The sequence below is a fragment of the Phoxinus phoxinus genome (assembly GCF_949152265.1).
Source record: "Phoxinus phoxinus genome assembly, chromosome: 15".
Lineage (NCBI taxonomy): Eukaryota > Metazoa > Chordata > Actinopteri > Cypriniformes > Leuciscidae > Phoxinus > Phoxinus phoxinus.
Genome location: NC_136890.1, coordinates 18,413,929 through 18,435,450, shown reverse-complemented (window position 1 = coordinate 18,435,450; position 21,522 = coordinate 18,413,929). Strand labels below are relative to the sequence as shown.

General features: G+C 37.9%; 1 protein-coding gene and 1 long non-coding RNA gene across 3 annotated transcripts in view; one reads left to right on the top strand and one right to left on the bottom strand.

Moving 5' to 3' along the window:
- dock8 (dedicator of cytokinesis 8) overlaps positions 1–21,073 on the bottom strand; it is a 47,259-nt gene extending 26,186 nt beyond the window's left edge. The window contains exons 1-9 of one of the 2 annotated variants that reach the window (XM_079638844.1): positions 20,917–21,073; positions 14,377–14,494; positions 4,983–5,158; positions 4,315–4,386; positions 4,094–4,202; positions 1,787–1,999; positions 1,565–1,650; positions 1,280–1,346; positions 165–314 (exon numbers count right to left, since the gene is read on the bottom strand). In XM_079638844.1, the coding sequence (XP_079494970.1) occupies positions 165–314; positions 1,280–1,346; positions 1,565–1,650; positions 1,787–1,999; positions 4,094–4,202; positions 4,315–4,386; positions 4,983–5,158; positions 14,377–14,494; positions 20,917–20,969 (1,044 nt within the window). In that variant the 5' untranslated portion in view covers positions 20,970–21,073. Of the gene's footprint in view, positions 1–164; positions 315–1,279; positions 1,347–1,564; positions 1,651–1,786; positions 2,000–4,093; positions 4,203–4,314; positions 4,387–4,982; positions 5,159–10,347; positions 10,428–14,376; positions 14,495–20,916 lie in introns of those variants that run through there. The other variant, XM_079638845.1, reaches the window with a different exon arrangement.
- Positions 5,344–10,359, top strand: LOC307012323. Its single transcript, XR_013800600.1, has 3 exons — positions 5,344–6,359; positions 6,428–7,412; positions 8,514–10,359. It is a non-coding gene; the product is annotated as an uncharacterized lncRNA (long non-coding RNA).
- Positions 21,074–21,522: the final 449 nt, after the last annotated feature.

Here is a 21,522-nt window from a genome sequence, read left to right as displayed (position 1 = left end):
GTCCAGATACCTGTGGATTAATCAGACTGGGCAATTTATTGGTTTGACACTGGTTGCTAAAATATATATTCAAAACCAGATAATAAAGTAATTTCAAGATAATAAATGTACGCATTTTATTAATTTCTAAAATGGCCTAGTCCCAGACATTTACTCAAAACTACCTTAATGACCAGATAAATGTCTGGAGAGGGGTAGGAGATGGAGAAAATGGCAGATCTGGCCAAAGTGGAGGTGTCAATGTTGGGAGTGTGGGGTCGCAGGAAACCCTTCATCTGATCTGAGTTCAGGTCAAAATGGAAGTTCTCTGAAATCTGAAGGAAAAAAATATAACATGATTTGCAATGGACAGCATGAAGCACCAACCTGCTAATGATTTTAGCATATCACTAAAGAAACAGAAGGGAAATTGTGGTGCATAATGAACAAAAACACTTCCTTATACTATAGACAGAGTGAACCAAATCAGAATTGAAAGACAGCTCACTAAGAGTCACATTAGCATAGTTTCCCCCTAAATGAACTCCAAATCTCACTCAATCTGACAAAAGTCATCTTTAACATTGTGAAGAAAGCAAGTCTTAAACGGGCATATAAGAATTCTTAAATTATGGGGGGGGGGGGGTTTTCTCTTGGTAATTCCTCCCATTTCAAAACACGCTCTACACCAAACCATGAAAAAAAAAAAACATGCTGCATAAAGTCCATATTTAGCATGAATCATCTGGCCATGTATTAACCTTCTTCAGTGAAAGCTAAAGCTAAAGAGGATTAATGTAATACTTCAGGATATTCCTCCCAAATATATCTGCTGTCTGTCCATTTAATATGAAAATGCACATGCCACTGCATTTACAGTTAACATTATAACCCACTAATTCCTTAAGATCCATGACTGTCAGTCAAAGACATTCTTAAATTTGCTGTACAGTTTAATGTTCACTGGTTTTATAGAACTCGGTCTGAACCGTTCAGACTAAATTTTGTGACCCATTTCTACTTTATAACCAAGTTGGTTTAGATGTTTACACAGATTAACATCAGAAATTAAAGTCAATTTAACAAAACAATGTTTATGGCATTGGATGATGAAAAAGTCTCATTAATGTCCAGCTTTGTTCAGACTAAAGTCGAGGAATGTGGGAGGCCAAACAGAAATAACACTGACTGGAAGAGTATTTATTAATTATGTCTCCCCAGCTTAAGCAAAAGGGTCTAAATACAGAAATATACTACATATTTTGTTTTTTTATTCTTAAGATAACCATCAGAAACTGACCTTCTTCTTCTCTTTTGCGTCATAGAGGGCCATGGTTGCAAAGAGAGGCTCAATTTCAATCTCAAATCTGTAGAAGGAAAAACATTCTCTCAAAACCACATTTAAACCATGGAGAGCATTTCAACCTCAAAGTAAAACAAAACAAAACAGGTAATATATAATGGTTTAAAATATGAAGTTAAATCACATTGTGAGATATAAAGTTGCAAATAGAAGAAAAGAAGGTTTCAAGTTGAAACATTCAGAGAAAAGAATCAATAATAGTGGACAGTGAAGAAGTATTACTTGATGGTCTGACATCGCACTAGTATCCTCTGCCCAAAGTGTTCCTTGGGACAGTCAGGAATGGGCCGAATTGCTACTGCATCCTCCTGTACACATTCATGGGTACATTAAAGATAATATTTAGTTTCTAATTCAAACTTATGTTCACAAAAAAAAAAAAAACACTCAAGAATATCCTGTAAAAAAAACATATTAAGCCTGTATTTAAAGCAAGTGCTGCACCTCATCCACAGGCGGGTAGAGGCCAAAGAGCTCGCCGTAGCGGTAGCTATGTCTGGCCTCCTGGTTGAAGCGATCCAGGTCCTCCGGGTTGCTGAAGCGCAACAGACTCTCCACACGACGGTCCGGCTGCAAAGCCCGTAAGTTGAAGTCTGAGCTTGTGAGGGTGGTCCGTGTTGTATCATTACATAGTGCTGGCAGGGATGGCGACTTTTCCTGAGGGACATGAGAGGATATATGGAGAGACATTTAGATATGATGGTTTTCAATCTGGGGCCTGTGGAAGCACAGGAGGCCAAAAGAGGGTCCTAGGGGGTTCAAGGAAAAGATTTTACATTTATATATATAGACATATAGTAATGTTTATCAAATTGTATTGTCTTTATAATATTTGTTTTTTCACACAGTATTTGGGCATATAAAAGGGAAAATAAAGTATATGAGGAAGGAAATCATATTTGGAGGCCTTTGGAACCAAAATGATTGTATAACCATTGTACAGATACGCAAAAGAGTTGTTTAAACTGGACGCGTTAAATCGAACATTATTTCACTCTTCCATTTGTCCTGTTGTCGACAGATTCAAGTGTGTGGACTATGTCAGAAACTGAACGTGCATCTGTATACTGTATCCAGTGTAGAAAGTGTCAGCGATTATAATTGGTTCTATTTGCTTTTGACGCAACGCTCACATCCAGTGTAGGCCGTTGAGCAACTGAATGCCAGTGGGCGGGGCCTATGGTGCGATGATGTATAACTATTTGTCAATGTCTTGCTCTGGAGGCGGTCATATGCAAATGTGTTTGCCCATGAGACGTCACATATCCCGCAACATCAAAACAAGCCTCGTTTAAAAAAAAAAAAAAAACTTGATAAAATGCTTTGTTCATAACGAGGACGTTTTAAGCTATGAAATTTGCAGGATGTTTTAATGGTACAAAGACATCTTATATGTCAAAAATTTTTATTTCTCATGTCATGACCCTTTGAGAGCATATCTTCTTGCATATACAAGCTAAAAGCGATGGTTCAGTAAGTTCATTCATTCACTTTCATTATTTGACAATCTTAATTGTCAAAAGTACAATGAAAAACAAAGAGGCACATAGAATTAACTATTTTCCAATCTTATGTCTTTTGATTACTGACTGAACTAGCAATACCACATAGCTGCATGTGAATGAGAGCAGAGGAGCTATGTATAATTCTGAGACTAATGCTTTTTTCCAGGAAGATCATAAGCCTTTGAGATGGATGAATTCTCAAAACCCTAGGAGAGATTTCAGTTAATCGCCAAATATAAGAACCATATGCACTAGCTCTGATAGTGGGCATCATGCAGAGTTCCCATGATACATTGCGTCTAGCCTGTGTAATAGACCTTCCCGTACCATTTGTATTCTTAATCTACTTGCTTAAAGACACACATCACAGAAGAGAGCTGGCTAGCGGGGTCTTTGGTACTCGTCTGGATTGCTAATAACCCCCGCAGTGAATGCGGAGGCCCTTTAAAGGATCCGAAACTAAGAGAGGATTTTGGTGTTCCCGCAGACTCTCAATCTAAACTCATGAAAAATACATGGAGTGAAACAAATCTTTGTGGTTTGGATAATTAAATCTTGGCAAAGCTGCATTGGGACGGAAGCAGTGAAGACAGAATGAATATTCATGCCTCATTTTGTCCCTGGACCCTGACAAAAAAAGGGGTGGGATAGGGCCAAGATGGTGGTCATAGGGACAAACAGGAAAAAACACCTAAGAGAAAGATTCTGCTTATTTCATCCTCATTTTTATCATCGGTTTACGATGAATAAAGAGGAAATTGATTAGTTTTGTATGGGATTGAACACGCATATGCTCCTTTCACACAGAGATATTGGAAAACACAGATAATGTTAATTTCTCCAGATAATGGAAAACAAAGATTGTTTTATTTTGGTTCATTCACACTGCCAGTGATTTCTGGAATCTGTGCGTGCGTTCATACACATCCTGTTAAGACACGTGACATCAGAATGTGACATGTTTGCAGACATGTTTTCGCCCTCTAGCAATTTTCTATGGCAAGTGTCTGGGTTCAACACTCTGTGTGAAGTGGCTATATAAGAATGGCTGGTGACACACTTCATCTGCTTTAATGTAATAATAATAATTACAACAACAAAAAAAGAGGAAGATAAGTGTCCATGGGGCTGGGTGGAGTACTTGACTGACACCAATAACAATGTGTACAAAAATCCCAATTAGCTGCTTTGTTGTTTAAAAATAGCAGTTGTATACAAGAGGAAATGTTTTATAAACTGTGCTTACCAGTTGGTCTTGTTTGTCAGGCTGAAAGTCAGACTCAAACGTCTGTCTCTGTAATAATTTGTTAGCATCTGTCCTCTCGGAGTACGCAATCCATCCATAACCCTGAGTTCTGTGAATAAGAAACACAAAATCATCATAGTATCTATGCGTCTGATGTCATTTATTGGAGTATTCAAAATTCAGCCCTGAGGAGGGACAGGAAATTAAGTCTGGGGATTTACCTTCTGCAAACCACCAGCCAGGGCTGCGTGTAACTCTGAACACAATCCCTCACATGGGGATCCAGCTCCACTCTGGAGACACACAAACATACACATTATCCATGAAGTCATGAAGTGAGGAACACTTTTTCCAGGTCCAAGCCTCAACTCGTTTCAATTGAGAATACCATCTCGACAGCTGATTATGAGCACTTTTTACACTACACTACAGTCTCGGGGCTCACGGCGTCCCAGACACCAGTATTATTTAATAATATTTGAAAAGCTGAATAACTGTCTCACCGCCTGTGATTTTGGTACAGAGATAAAGGTTAGGATCATGATTTTTCTGTAGTATTACATTCATTTTCATCTCGGTTTTGAGGAGAGAATGAAAATAAATAATTTATGCAAACAATACATCCTTGTGAACACGGTTTCCTGTTGAATAAACAGAAGATTAAATGTTTGTTTCTTCAGAGACCCACCAAGTGCCACTATGAATTGGTAGAACCCATATTAAAGCTGAAAATTGGCCGATTTCTACTCTAAACCTAGTGAATTGCCAACCTAGACTGCATTATAGGCACGTCAACTGCACGCGTTTCAAAGGAGTTGTAGAGTACAAACACTGAAATTCATCTAGTTGACCTTCTCAACCCCAACAGAGAGCATCAAGCAGCACCTACCCTTCCTCCGCGACAGAGGGGCGGATGGTCCTGCATTCCCTCTCCACCAGCTCCACTTCCAGGTTGTCGTCAGGAAACTCCCCCAGCTCCTGCATGAGCTCGGGATCTCCGCTGCGCAGCTGTGACATCAGGAACTCATCCAGGTCTACCGGCTCAACTGCTTCATATGACTGAGGCTATATAGAAAACCAGGAAATACAATCAAAAAAGTAGCTCTTGGATTGGACACATCATGCTTGCTTGTAAGACATCGCCTGTTGCATAATGTAATAGTATGAACAAAAGTAGTGAAAAGAATAGGAATTGATCCTTTAAAAAAAAAAGTTTATTATAAAGTAAAAATAGTTTATTTTCTTTTTTTAAGTAAAAATTGTAATATCTAAAACAGAGGCCATCATCAAAGATGAATGCATCACTTCTCTTGGCACTAAAGCATTTAATCCAACTTAATATTAGTGGTCTATCAAATAAGATATGCATTTAAATTTCCCTCTATAACAAATAATGAAAGGCCTAAATATAAAAACACACACAGAGAGAACTAGAACGCTCTATGACCTCCATAAAAAAATGAAACAAAGAAGGAGGCTGGAAGGAATAAATCATTTTATAGCGGTTGACGTTCAGACCATAGCAGTAAAAAAAAAATGCATTGCCTACAGTTGTATTCTTCTGTTAGTAAAAAGCTAGACTGGAACAGAGAGCATTCTGTCATGACTCGAGGCAGACAGATCCAGACCTGCTGAAGATCATTAACAAAACTGATGCAACGCTCTGGAAGGTTGCGATCGTTTGAGACGTTTCATAGAGATGGATTATTCAGAAGGCTATTGGACATTAAATCATCAAACTAACGCTAGCCTGCAGAAACATAGGAAAGCATGTCAAATAAAGAATTAAACAAAGTGTAATTTTATAATAACCCTGGCAGCTAGTTATGAAACGTCTCAAACATCTGTTTTTTTACACTCTCTTATCTTCTGCAAAGTGTTGTACAACAACAACACTATCAGATATCTGAAATATGCCCCTATAGCAGGGTCTCACTAGAACAATTCTGATAAAACACTTTATAAACTAAGTGTCACTTTGGCACACCTTGAAAAGCATTTAAATGTGTAGACATTGAATCCCACCACTAAACTAAAACACTGTACTGTGTGTTATCTACTTTCATCTGATCTCTATAGGAAGCCTGTTTACACCGCAGAGTAAAAAAAAGGTAACAGAGATAACTCTATACTTTTTGAAAGATACAAGAGATAACATTGAAAAATATGAAACATAAACGGTCGCAGCATACGGAGGATCTTGAGGTACAGAACTAGGACGCAATAGCGAGATATAAATTCACAATTATCAAAAAACTCAATTAAGGTATAAAGTCACAATAGTGACTTTATACCTTAGATATAAATTCACAATTATCAAAAAACTCAATTAAGGTATAAAGTCACAATAGTGAAACTTAAAGCCGCAATACTGAGAAATAGACTTAAAAGTGAGTAATAATTTGGAATTACAGATATAAAGTTGCAGTATGTGAAATAAAGCTGCAATTGTGTGAAATAAGATCTCAATAGTGAGAAATATGAGATATGAAGTGAGATATAAAGTTGGAATCGCATGAAATAAACTCTCAATTGCGAGAGATAGTCACAATAATGAGAAACAATAGTGAACAGTGAGTTAAGTCTATTAGCTTCTATTGTTTTACTCAAAGGCGGAAACAGGCTGTAGCAAGTGTTTGCTTATATCTCTAGTGTCATACCTGAGGTAGCACAAGGAACAAGCTTGTACGTATTAATAACAGTGAAAAAGCTCTGGATTTAAAGTGCCCCTATTACGGTATTTTAAAGTTTACTCATTTTGTTTTGAAGGGTCTCCTATAACAGATTAAAGTGGATCAAAACACAAAAAACACTTTAATTTTCTTATAATTTACATTGCACATCACCACATTGTTCAATGATTCTCAAACAACTCAATGGATGATTCAGTCTCTCTAAATCCCTCCTTTCCGTTAGCTACTCTGCTCTGGTTGGCCAGACGGCCCAGTCTGTTGTGATTGGTCTACCGTTTACAGCATGTGTCGGAAGATAACGCCCATTACCAACAACACTTCAGCTCACGAGGCTTCCTCAGTCCTCAGCAATTGTACACTGTAAAGACAGTAACGATGATGTCGATTTTACCAACATTTGAAGAACTTATTCAACCTGAACTTCCATCGCAAGGACGACTTGAGCAGGACGTTTCTCACTGAAACGCTACTCCGTTTGACGTTCAGATGTTAACTCCTCACTACCAACAAACCTGTGTGTGTGTGCATTTATAATGTATTGCTGTGCACATCCAGGAACTGTATTAACCGTATCAATAACGGTGCATGTCAGCCGAGCACTAACGTACAACATAGGCGGGCATTATGTAAGGAATAATTGACGACAGGCCGTTGAATTATTAGAAAAATAATGCACACCCGAGGTGGTAATGCGGTCACGACGCGAAGCGGAGTGGCCGTTACACCTCGGGTGTGCATTATTTTTCTAATAATTCAACGGCCTGAAGTCAATTATTCCGCTTATACTACAGTTACCACACCTCTAAATATTGTTCAGATGATGAATTTCAAGACGTTTGTAAAGTTTTTGTCATTAAAACGCTCTTGTATGTAGGACTAATTCCTTGCGCATCTAAACCCATGCTCCGTTGCTAATTCCAAAACGTCATTTTAGAGTTAGTAACGGAGGTTTGAGCCGCTGATAGCAGAGTAAAGGCCACTTAATGCTGGACACACTTAACGACTAGAAACATTCTCTGACTGTGAATGCAGCAGATTTTAAACACCGCTGTGAACACAGACTGAACGCGCTGAAAACGCGTGCATGATCAGTCATATCAAATTACATTCATAACCGGCCTTACAGTAGCTAAGTGTGTCCATGGCTTTATGCAGTTATTAATGCAGTTATGAGAGAGAGAGAGAGAGAGAGAGAGAGAGAGAGAGAGAGAGAGAGAGAGAGAGAGAAGCATGTGCGTCAATATTATTATTTATTTATTTATTCAATTCGTTTTAATTAATTCGTTCATTCTTTTTTTCTATTAGTGACAGTCGACTAGCCTAATAAATGTCAATTATTATTTATTTGTTATATTATTTGCAATAATTACGAAAACCCGTGCAGCAGGACTATCAATTTATTTAAATATTCAGTTTAATTTTCTATTGATTAGCCTATATATAGGACTATACTTTATTTATTAAAATTAAACTGCATGTTTCCATTGATTGTGAAGTTAGACATTGAAAATTGCAGATCAAGCGCATGGGGCTGCATGGGTTTTCTTGTTATGAATTGTATCCTATTTTCCGTTATTACAGTTGACTACGCGAAGTGATATGGAACTGTAATACGGTTAAGACCTGCCGGAACTACTTTATCCGTGCGGTTCCCTGAAAATAATTGCACACCTCAGAACGTTCGTCAACCAATCAGATTCAAGCATTCAACGGCCCTGTAGTATAAGCAATAGTATCTTCTAGTGACTTAGAACCGTAAAGCAGTAGGATTCGAAACAAAAACGACTCATAAAGGCGGTTTAGAGTCGATTCTTTCTTTTGGGAGACAATAACGTTGAGTTATGCTTATAACTACTGTTCCCAGAAGGCGGGAAACAAGGTACAACACATGACTATGGGATATCGCGCTCTTGCGCCATCTGCTGTAGTGCGTGTTTTCTGTAGATGCAAAAAGATCTACCTCGGCCCCGTCGAACCGGTCCCAGATCTGCGCCACTATTCTCGGGTGCAAGCGCCACTCCCTGACCTGTGGTCCTCCTCTGGACAGCAGGCACTCCTCCGCCGTTCAAGCGGCCTGGGACATGTACCACCATGAGCGACGCTAAATGTTCGCTGGCCCATATCAGGAGCGTCTGTATCAGTTGCAGCAGCGGAAGAGCCCCCCTGTCTGTTTATGCACGACATTACTGTCGTGTTGTCCGTTCTGACTAACACGTTTGCCGTGCAGGTGCTGCCCAAAGTGTTTCAGTGCCAGAAGAACTGCCTGCAACTCCAAGTAATTTAAATAATGCTTTTTTAGTGCTGTCGACCACTCTTCCCTTACAGAGTTCCCCTGGCAGAGATATCCACATCCATGTAGTGATGCATCTGTTGTCAGGGGACTCTGGCTAGGGGAATTCCCTGCACACTTTGTGAATATGCGCAGCGCTAGGGACAGCCTGAACGGCAGGACCTGAATTTTGTATGCATTCCCCTCAAAAGAGAACCTCAGAAATGTTCTGTGATCCAGGTGTGTATTGAGACATGAAAGTACCCAACGGTCAAATCCACCGATGTGTACCATTCCCGGGGACGCATCCAGATCAGCACCCGAGGCCTGAAGCGGACAGTGCCTGTCCACTGCACCATCGAGCATCAGCTCAACAAACGCTACGTGAAGCTGCCGGCAGTGTATACATGCTCCGGGGTTAGAGAGAGCCAGTTTGGCGTTGACAATCCCCAAACACACCGGGCAGTGTTCGTGAGTATCTTAACAAGTACCCACATGTCATTGGACAGGACGAGAAGCATTGTATTTAGCTATTTTGAAAGATACATTTATTTTATTAGCTTTTGCTAGCAATGCTGTGGACTGTGGCGTGATGGCATTCTAGCAGCATGGTGAAAAGCTGAAGAACAAAGGGAATGCCGTATATGACTGCAACTATATGCTGTCGTCATGCGTCATTGGCCTTTTAGGCGTGTATAAAATTGTCTTCAGCAGATAGTAATGTGTTGTACCAAGTTAACCGACTGAATGGGAACTTTATTTATCGTGCACTTTACAACTTTGCAGAATGTTTACATTCACAAACAGCTATATTACACACTGCATGAAAGGGAATATTCGAAGAACCATAATAAGGGCACTTAAAATAGTACAACTTTTTTTGCTGTGTGGTTTGTGTACATCATCAGCAGTTGACAGGGGAGGAGCAGTGAAACGGTTGATAAACAATCATATAGTCCATGGGTTAGATCATTGTACCCCAACCAGTGATGGGAAACAAAGGTTTACAAAAACAGACTGTTTCATATATCTGTTCTGCATCATCTAACACACAGGTTTAAATGTCAGTTTTGTATTCAAAGGCCTACTTGTGCTTCTTTGAAACATGGAGGCAACCACAAAACAGTTCCTGGTCTTGATTCAACACCATCAAGCTTAATATAACCCACCCAAGTCTGCGTGTGTTGTGTAAATTTAGCTTAGAGTTTCAATTCTCCATCTACCAATTGAAGGTAACCAACATACAGCAGACAGAACAAGTGCATAGGAAACGGATGGAAGAAAATACTCACCAAATGCTTCTTGCGAACAAACTACGGGCAACTGACAAGATGGCGTTGCACGGAAGCAAAAACGACTTGTTTCTGCAAACCTCTTCCTTAATAGGTTTGAGCCGCGTGAAGCACTATCTTTTGGTACTTCCAAAAGCAGGATGTGACATCACAACCACATCCCTTCCTAGCTATGGTGAAATAGCAGGGGCACATATGCACTCATAATAGTCAAAAGCGTAAGGTTAAGTTAAAATCTGATTACGAGTCAAAGCCAGAGTTCTGCTCTCCACTTTAAGGAAGGAATTATATGATCACTGTCAAAAAGTGAGTCATATTGTGGACCATTATTGTAAGTTTACAGTGGCAAAGAGCTTTAAAATTAGCTAGCAGTGAGATAACTAATCAGACTTAACTGTCAAATTGTGCCACGCTATTGGTTTAAAATATAACCTTTACAATAAACAACTAATTATGAAAGCTAGATGTATGGGTTTATCATGCGGTAAAAAACCTTTACACATCAGGGCGCAATACTGCGTAAACCAATGAACTTGTATCAAAAGTATCAAAATTATAACTGCTTAATCATTTTAAAGCATTATTACTGAAGTATAATCTGTTTTTAATCAAGAACAGCTATATTTCATTAATATAACAGTTCCATTTGCTTTTTTACAGTCTCTCTATTATTGTGAATAATGGGAAATCATCACAGGGATGATTATGTTTCTATGAAGACAACAGCTTCTAAAATCCATGGATATTAAAGATGAGTGTGTGTGTGTGTGTGTGTGTGTGTGTGTGTGTGTGTGTAAGCTGGAAGGCACCAGCTGCAGTGGTCTGGGAAGCTGGGCTGAGTGGGCTCTGACCCATTTTCAGCAGAGAGGAAGCACACGCAGGTTAAAGCTTAACCACAAGCATATTCACATACCGGTACACACTTTGTGAGACTTACCATTCATTTCTAATTTCTAAATAAATAATTTGTACAAATTTGTAATAAAACAAATTTTATATTTTAATTTTTAGAAATACAACAAATACTAATTATATATATATATAAATATATAAAATTATATTATTTTTTATACATTTAAAAAACATTTATACACAGCAGTGGCTGTCAAGATTTTTTAAACTTATTGCATAGTTGTGCTTGCCTTGAAGTTGGTTGTTTTATTTGTAATAACGCAGTTAAACACGCCAAATTGTGTGGACATCATTTTTTGCCAAACTGTCATACAAAAAAATTATGAACAAAAGCAAAAACAAGAGAGAACCAATGAAGTATAAATAACTGATTATGTTTTAGTCAATGAATGCTTTTTCTTGGGAGCCTTTTTTTTCTATGCATTTTTATCAGTAAAATAAAACCTGTAGCTGTAGTTTGGCTTTTTTACCAGATAAATACCTTAACCAAGTTTAGTGTTTTTGCTTCCTTCTTATTTGAAATACATATAGCCTATATATAAAATAAAATAAACAATCCTCACATTTTGATGGGTTAATCAAACTTGTAGGATCATTAATAACAAATATCCCCCTCAGGACATTACTTTTATACAAACATTCTCACACACACATATATATATATATATATATATATATATATATATATATATATACAGTCATGCTCAGAATTAATGGTACCCCTGGTAAATATGATCAAAAATGGCTGTAAAAACTAAATCTGCATTGTTTATCCTTTTTATCTTTCATTCAAAAAATTGGCAAAAATCTAACCTTTCATTGAAGTAAAATAATTGAAAGTGTGTGTGTGTGTGTGTGTGGGGGGGGGGGGGGGGGTCACATTGTGAAATAAATGTTTTTCTGCAAAAAACATTGGCCACATTTATTGGTACCCCTAGAATTTTTTATGAGTAAAATCCATATTTCCATCAATATTTACCTTTTTTTAGCACACCAGGGTGACTAGGAACATGAAATTGTCCAGCCATGACTTCTTGTTTCACAGGAGTTTAAATATGAGGAAACACAAAGGACAAATTACCTTAATCATCCTTCACAATGAGACCAAACCAAAGAATATAGTTCTGATGCGCAGCAAAAGATTGTTGAGCTTCACAAAATAGAAAGTGGCTGTAAGAAAATAGCTAAAGAATTGAAAATCCCCATTTTGACCATCAGGGCAATACCTGTAATTAAGAAGTTCCAATCAACTAAAGATGTTATGAATCTGCCTGGAAGATGACGTGTGTCTATATTGCCTTAATGCACGGTGAGAATGAAAGTTTGAGTGGCCAAAGACTCTTCAAGAATCACAGATGGAGAATTGCAGAGATTAGTTGAGTCTTGGGGTCAGAAAGCCTATTAAAAAAAAAAAATCAAACAACCCCTACATCATCACGTTGTTTGGGAGGTTTTCAAGAAAAATCAGTTGTCAGACACAACTGGAACTTCAAATGGCACAGGGTTCTGTGGTCAGATGGATCTAAAAAAAAATTAGCTTTTTGGCAGCAAACACGCTAGATGGGTTCGGTACACACAAGGATAAAAAAGTACCCCATGTGTACAATTTAATCCCTTACGCCAGCTGCACCCATGGTACGGCCGCAAAGTTCCTTGATTCTTACGCCGGAATGAGAGTAGTTCCTAGCCATATAGGCTTGGAAAATCGCAACTTTTCATTTTCCGTAATTTTCCGTCGATCTTAGTACACGGTTTAACTACAGAAGAGTCAAGTTTTAAATAGGAAAAATATTGAAACGTGTTGGTCATTTTGAAAGAAATGCTACTGGACCCATCAGAATCAATGATCTATGCTAAGCTATGCTAAAACTGGTACCGTCAGAACCGGAGTTCAGCTGAATGGATTCGAAAACGGTAAAACTCAACTGTTTAACTCTGGGGTAGTTGTAAAATGAGCCTATTTCCAAAAAAAGTGGAGTATCCCTTTAATGTTGTGAGCATATTTTTCTGCTGGAGGTCCTGGACTTCAGATACATGGCATCATGGATTCTATCAAATATCAACAGATAAATCAAAACCTGTCGGTCTGCTTCTGCTAGAAATCTTATAATGGGCCGTGGTTGGATCTTCCATCAGGACAACGATCCAAAACAAACATCAAAATCAACACAAAAATGTGTTAAGGAGCACAAAATGAAGCTTCTGCCATGACCGTCCCAGTTCCCTGACCTGATGAGTGGGCTGAACTGAAGAGAAGAAGCACCAACATGGATCTGGGAATCTGAAGGATCTGGAGAGATTCTGTATGGAAGGAATGGTCTCTGATCTCTTGTCAGTTGTTCTCCAAACTCATCAGGCATTATAGGAGAAAACTCAGAGCAGTTATCTATTCTTGGCAAAGGGAGGTTGCAAAAGGTATTTAATAAAAAGGGTACCAATAATTGTGGCCAACGTGTTTTGGAGAAAAACATTTCATGATGTTTCATAATGTGATTTGTTATGAAACAAATCACTTTCACTTTCAATTATTTTACTTCAATGAAAGGTTAGATTTTTGCCAATTTTTTGAATGAAAGATCAACAGGATAAACGATGCAGATTTATTTTTTACAGCCATTTTTGATCATATTTACCAGGGGTACCATTAATTCTGAGCACAACTGTATATATATATATATATATATATATATATATATATATATATATATATACACATATACATATAAATGTGTGTGTGTGCGCGTGTGTGTGTGTGTGTGTGTGTGTGCGTGCGTGCGTGTTTTAAAATATATGTATTGTATTTATTTCCATTATAAAAATTTAACTATTAAAATTAAATAAATCAATTCATTTTACAAAATATTTTAACTGCTCAATGCAATGACTGAACAATCAGAGGGCAGTATTTCAAAGAGAAGTGTAAAAATGATCATCAACAATCAAACTGCATTAGACAGTATTGTCAGAGACATTTACATACACCCATTATCACATCCAGAACACGGTTCATAAACGTATAATGAATGACCTATTTGTATGTACAGAATCAGTTTGTTTCTGTGAAGTAACTCAGCTGGATTCTATTGAAGTATCAATCAGTGAAAGTGCATCACTCACTATGTTTAAGGAGAAAGAGCCAGAGGCGCTGTAACTGTGCCGGTGGTGCGGCGGATGGTGGGACTGGGAACCATGGCTGACCCCACTGAACTGTCTCCGGATCTCTGCAGAGGAGTGTCTGAGACGAGAGAGAGAGACAAGGATGAAGAGGGTAGAGAGGGAACCGAAAAGAGAGATGCAACACTGGATTATTCTCCAGCGAGGGGTATTGTGCAGACAACAGGTGCTTATTTAGACACTCCTCTCGATGTGAGTGTGTGTGTGAGACGCAAAGTGACACATTTTCAATGAACCTTTCCATCTATACCTCACTCATTACTCTTCATTAAACACGGTCCCCCGCATCAACCTGAAATTAAGTGAGTTGCTTGGGTGTATTACAGTAATAAATCAGAAGAGCTCAGTAACTGTGTAGTTCGTGGTCACCCCAACTTAGATATGAATAGTCAGACCACATAATCGCAACAGTATTAACTTTTTTATTTTTTCACATTCACTCTTAAATGCCCTTTCACACTAAAAGTGAAATGAATAAGCCTCAGGCTGAAGGAAATGCAAATTCACACCTGTACGGTAGAGGGTGCCACTACAACAAACCTTTCGGATGGGCTGCCATTCAGGATTGCAGAAGATTAGGATGAAAGAGAAGAAAGTTCAACGCATACTTCAACAGTAAAAATGTATGAATTAATTAATTAATTAATTAATGCGGCATTTATATATCGCTTTCATATGTACTTCTGTACACCAAAAGCGCTTTACAGTCATGTCGGGGTCTCTCCTCAAGGCCACCAGTGTGCAGCATCCACTTGGATGATGCCACGGCAGCCACAGTGCAACGGCGCCAGTGCGCTCCCCACACACCAGCTACAGGTGGAGAGAGGAGAGTGATATTTTTCTGATATTTTGCTGTAAAGTTAAAAGTAATGTGTTACTATTTAATTAAAAACAATCGTATTACTTAGGCCTAACTCACGTTACTTGTAATGCGTTACCCCTAACTTCTATGGCATCACTGTGAAAAAAAAACTTTACAACATTTATTTTTAACAGATAATAACCATCTCCTACCTCGCTCTCAAGTTATGAACTTAAAATATCCATATCAATCAACCACTAGATTTGAACCCATGACATTTGCCTTATCAGCCTAGCTTCTTAACCATCATCCCATGATTCTTTTTCTCACAGTATACTTAAGGTCATACATTATTATCAAAGCAGTTTAAAAAATGTGTCTCTTCTCTTCAAATATTGATGAAGTAGAGTGTGATATCAAAGACTCCATTGTAAAATTTTGGCTGTGAGGCGAGTACAACAACAAACCCTTCTGTAACATGCAGTATTCAGCTTTTGAGAAGCACGCTGTGACATTCCCAAATGAAGCGTAAAATTATTTAGACACTCTTAATGACATGTTCCCCGAACACTGGATAGGGTGCGCTACAACAAGGTTACCACTAAAGCAGAGACGATACTCATTTTCACCAAATCACTTCAGTCACATTCCCACAGTGTCTCAGCCAACAATTCCCACAATGCAGCATGTTTTTCTCATAACTTCCATTGATATGAACAGAAGGATTCGCCTCAGAAGCGGAGAGGTATTGAGTTTGGCAGCCAGCCTAATGGGCCACAGCTTTCAACAGAGTGCTATTGTGCACCTGCTTATAAAAAGCCCCCCAAAATGGGTCACCATTCATAATGCTGTTATGTTTCCCCCCAAACACATTTACACGGATTGTCTGTTGTAGGATGGGGTTCCTGTAATCATTTGCACTTTATATTCAACAAGTTTGAGAGAAAAAAAGAAGAAAAAAAGAAAAAAACTACATTACAAAATCCAGCCATTAAGTCAACAGTGTAGCTGATGTTCTTGTTTTTCAGGACTCTGTTCAGTAAATTGTGCCAATTCAAAATATCAACTTGAAAGGCTAGAGAATTTGCTGACATTTTAAATAGGTTTTTATTTGTCACTGCTTTTCTATATCCATAAAAACAGCCACAGACTTTGTTTAACTACTTTAAAAGTCAAGTCTGGGGCAGGACAGCATGAAAATGCAATAACCGCAAAGACAAACCGCAGTGAATTATAGCATAAAACACACAACATGTTCACGATTTTTTCTTAATAGTGCACATTCTTAAAAAAAATGGTGTAATATCTCACCGAAATGCTGCATCATTGTGTAAAACCTTATGTAAGATGAAAAGCTAAAATAATTACATTACAGGATCACATTTGTCTATAAAGACGGAATGCTGTTTTACTCATCTATTGCAATAACAGCAGATCTTTTATAGAATAACCAGACATTTGGTTGCAGTGGTAAGTGTTCTATGACAAATGAAGAAAAAAACAATTAAACATGAAAGGCTGTGATGGGTGGGAGCTACAGTTCTTATCCACAAAAATGTTACAGCCTTAGTATGACTGGAATATTCATCACAATAAAATTAAGTGTTATCATGGACTATGTTCAATCTCGACACAATGAGATAATGACATAGAGTGCAGAGAGATGAATCTCAATTTGACCCTCCATCTGCTCCATCGACTTGCCATCAACTTTGACGGGAGCTGTAATTATAGAGGACATTTCACGCAAACAAACACACACGACACGCAAAGAGCTCACACTTTGAGCACCCATCTCTCTCCTGGATTTGTTAGACTTTTGATGATGATTGCAATGCATCTCGCCGCATCAATTTAAAATACATCTGTGTGTTTTTTTAATCAAGGATGCTCCAATATCAGAACTGCAAAAAACTGGGGGTTTTTTTGTCCATAATAGTCAATGGAAACCAAAACTGTTAGATTACCAACATTATAAAGTTGTGGTGAACTATACCTTTAGAAGGTTTAATCTTTGCCATAATGTATCGCTATACCTTTGACTTGCTGCTAAATAATAGTTTAAATCTTAAAACAGATTAAAAAATATATTAATTTTTTTTGAAAGAACTCTCTTAATGCGGTAGCATTTATTTGATCAGAACTTCTATTTCTGGTTTAATTTATTTTTTAATAAATTTCATTCCTGTGATGGCAAAGCTACATTTTCAGCATCATTACTCCAGTCTTCAGTGTCACATGATCCTTCAGAAATCATACTAATATGATGATTTGCTGCTCAAGAAACATTTATTATTATTATTAATGTAGCATATAGCCTAACAGTTGTAATGCGTTAGCCTATATTTTTGTGAATAAAAAAAAGTTCAAAAGAAAAGCATTTAAGCAAATATTCAAATAAATCTTGTATAACATTATACGTCTTTACTGCGTTTTGATCAATTTAATGCATTCTTGCTGAAAATTATGAAGAGTATTTTTTTTATTTATCTTACTGACCCATAAACTTAAACTGTAGAGCACTATATTGATTTAATTCGAATTAAACTGTCAAATAAATTATGTAAATAAACATACACATTCTCAACAATATACACATTCAGAAAGAAATCCTTAGGACATACAGTATAGTGTCAATAACCAACAGTGAAGAAGTCAACAAAAAGAAATCAACAGTTGCTCTTATTACAGATCAAGTACAATGACAAACCCACTGTAAAAACACAATTACAGCAACAGCCACATTCCACAGAGAGCGGACTATGATTGTTTGTCTTAGTTGTCTCAGCCAAGTATGATTGTGGGTCAGGGAGCCTCGCAACAGTATTGTGCAATAACACTGCTGTAGTATGGAACTTCCCCTGAAGGTCGACATCAGCTGAAGATAACTGAAATTAAAGAACTATTCTCGTGATATGGCGAGCGTTTCCTTCAACTACAGCCTTTCTGTAGTTGCTGTAGCTGACAGGGCTTTCGTTTATAGTCTGCCACGTCTCATTACATTCTGTTTTCACCACATTGTCTGTCCTACAACATTTAGTGCCACTTCTCATAGTGAAATGCGGCTGGAAAAATCAAAGGATTGTGAAAAGGACGACGGAATAAAGAGCAAACAGAACAAAACACAGCTGTGTTTAGAGGACTTTTCATATGTGAACGCATGCAAATAAATGTGTGGTCACTGAAAATGAGAAGCGACATGGAGAGTGGTGCATGGTGCATGGGCCAGGAGAAATCTGCAGCGTATTTGCTGACGTTTTCCCTCTTTTCAAAGCTGTCCGCACGAGACAGCACGAGTTCAGCTTGTGCAATACAGCTGCTGCCGCCACAGCAAGTATCAAGCCCCCTGTGGTTGCACTGGTTAGGCTACACTTGCATGAAACTCTGGGAATCATTCTGTTGGCTGACCAGCTCAGTGCTTTTTAGAGCTAGCTTGGTTGTTTTTTAGAGACACTAATATCTATATTCCCTATAACTGCCTATAATCTCTCTTTACCATCAATGAGTCATTTTGAATTTCCTATTGTGTCCTTACAAAGAGGAAGTGAAACAGAACTGTCAATTACTTAATCATAGTTACCCAATACTGCTGTGACAACAGATATAAACCTCGAGCACACTATAGAATAGTGTGCTCTAGGTTTATATCTACACATCTTTTCTTGAAATCGTACGTTTTCATAGGATTCACATTCATACATTTATATATTTAAAATAATTCTTTAAATCTTACGGTATAAGTGTTCGTAGGACGAATTCATACGAAATTGCCACTTTGTAAAATAGTTGAATTTTTCTCTGAGATCGGGTTGGATGTCTGGATGAATGGAATTAAAAAACTAGTCAATAAATCATGTTTTTGATATAAATTTTATTTAAAAATTCTCTTATATTTTGTCTAAATACATAAAAAACACAAAAAACTAAAATCAGTCAGTGAAGTGTGTTGAATTTATGCATCACAGTATTATAATAATGTATTAAAAATAATGTTTAAAAAAATGGATATTCATTTTGATATTTGCTAAAGATTGCATTTAACACCATTATTAATTTATTAGTGTAAAGATTAATTTTAAGTTACTGCTAGATGAGGTCATTTAAATGTAAAAAATAATGAGCTGAACAATTAAATATCCAATATCTAATACCAACAAAATACAAAAAAAATCTCTAATATCCGCACATAACCAATATGGTGGCGAATCGCGATATATTGTGTATACTCACTACAATCGTTTCATGTACTTTCTATGCTTCCCGTCTGATTCCAAACACAAACGAGGACATCATATCAAATCCTGATGCAGATCCAGCACAATAACAAAGCTGATACAGGACGCTACTGAACATGTGAACCACTGTTTTTCAGCTTTGACAAAGCCGTTGAGTGCTCATGTATGTGCAATTTATACCAAAGATTATTATTTTTTCATCCAAAACATACATACATACATACAGCAGCCTTGGATTCAGTGCACGATCACAATGCCATTTCAAACCTCCAGCATCTGTGTCACCAGTCCAAAGCCTTAACCAGTATGCTTCAACCCCCATGAAACGGTGGCCAACTTACAAATGAGAAAACACAAAAATCTGTGAATTGAATTCCACAGAAAAGCTAGTGGTTTAAACACACAATGTGAATTAAAAGCTAAATTAATCATCTCATTAATTCACAAATGCATGAAGATTGACTCCACTGCATGATTCCCATAATCTGCAGAAACAAATGGAGTGTGGCATATGACAGTGTGCTATGAATGAACCTTTGTGTGCCTGTGTGACATAAACTCACAAGACAGAATACGGATCATTACCCTGTATATGAGCACTTTGTTCCCTTTGTTTTAATACCGGACTCCCTTCTTCCACTATGTCTTTAAATTCATTTCCTCCCCACCTGCAGTGCGATAAAACAGGAACAATACAAACTTCCACTTTAACTTGACACATAACAGGGGTCAATCCTGAGCTGTATCAGCATGAGAAGGGGGATCGTGGAGGAAATGATCATATAGACAAGAGCTCCAATTTTAGAATTAGAAGGAAATGAATGAAAATTGCTCTGAAATGCTTCGCAGTATTCTTTCTTTCATTCGTACTTTCTTTTAGCCTGGAGGGGTAGCCTATGTGGAAGGCATATGAACAATAACTTTTACAGCGCAGTTGTATCTGAATGTAGACCATCTGCAGAAAGTGACAGGTTGCAAGTTCAAAACTTGATACAATCTTAAAAATTAAGGTTCCAAGAGGTTTTTTTCCACAGCTATAAAGAACCTTTTGAGCATTGAAAATGATCCATGGATGTTAAAAGTTCTGCATGGAACAGTAGATGTCAATAAAGAACCTTTATTTTTAAGAGTGCATGAGATTTCCATGCTAAACAAAACGTTAAATATGCTGCTGAATGCTGAATCAATGCTGTAACTCATGAACTTATCTTTAATATCACATAGCAATACTACTTGATAAGACTCACAAGACTATCAAGTCTAATGGTGCCAGACTTGTAGCTTATCCCAAACGTGTGGCTGCCTGTTCCGGAATTCACCCAAACTCCCAGTAGATTTAACACTGACTGCAGGCAGACAGGCGGACAGCTTTAAAAGTCAGCTCAGCTTCCCTGGGATCAGTCAGTGCACGAGCTATGAGGTCCAGCCAAAGGAAAAGAACATTACCTGTTGATTTTGAGAGCGAATGCTCTCCGCTCTGACGCTGGCAGAGAAGACATGAGAGTCTGATATCAGTCAACGCTGAGCCGCGGAGAGCAGGACGGAGCGGGGGTGATCGCTGATGGCATCGCAAGCCTCATCTTCGCGGTATCAGCGGCTTTACTGGGCGGAAACTTCCGCATTTTAACTTCAACCCAAACAGAGTGGATTTACACGAGAGAGAGAGAGAGAGAGAGAGAGAGAGAGAGAGAGAGAGAGAGAGAGAGAGAGAGAGAGGGAGAGAGAGGGAGAGAGGGGGAGAGAGGGGGGGGGTCTGCTAAACGATGTTATGTTATGTTATGAAGATTAAGGGTGGGTTTGCTTGATAAAACAAATGGGTTTAAATGGGTGACGACATAGCAGGACATTATAAACACAAATGCCGGTTTACGTTAATATATGAATAACCCATAGTATATATCCTTTCTTTGTAACAGACAATTCATATAGTAAAAAATATGTTTAATAAAATATAATTGTTAAGATTAGATGTTATTGTGGTTTCTGACCATAGTTTCTGACGAATAGCCTAGCCCTAGCCTAGAGCGACCTTTGACACTTGGTCAAGTTGAT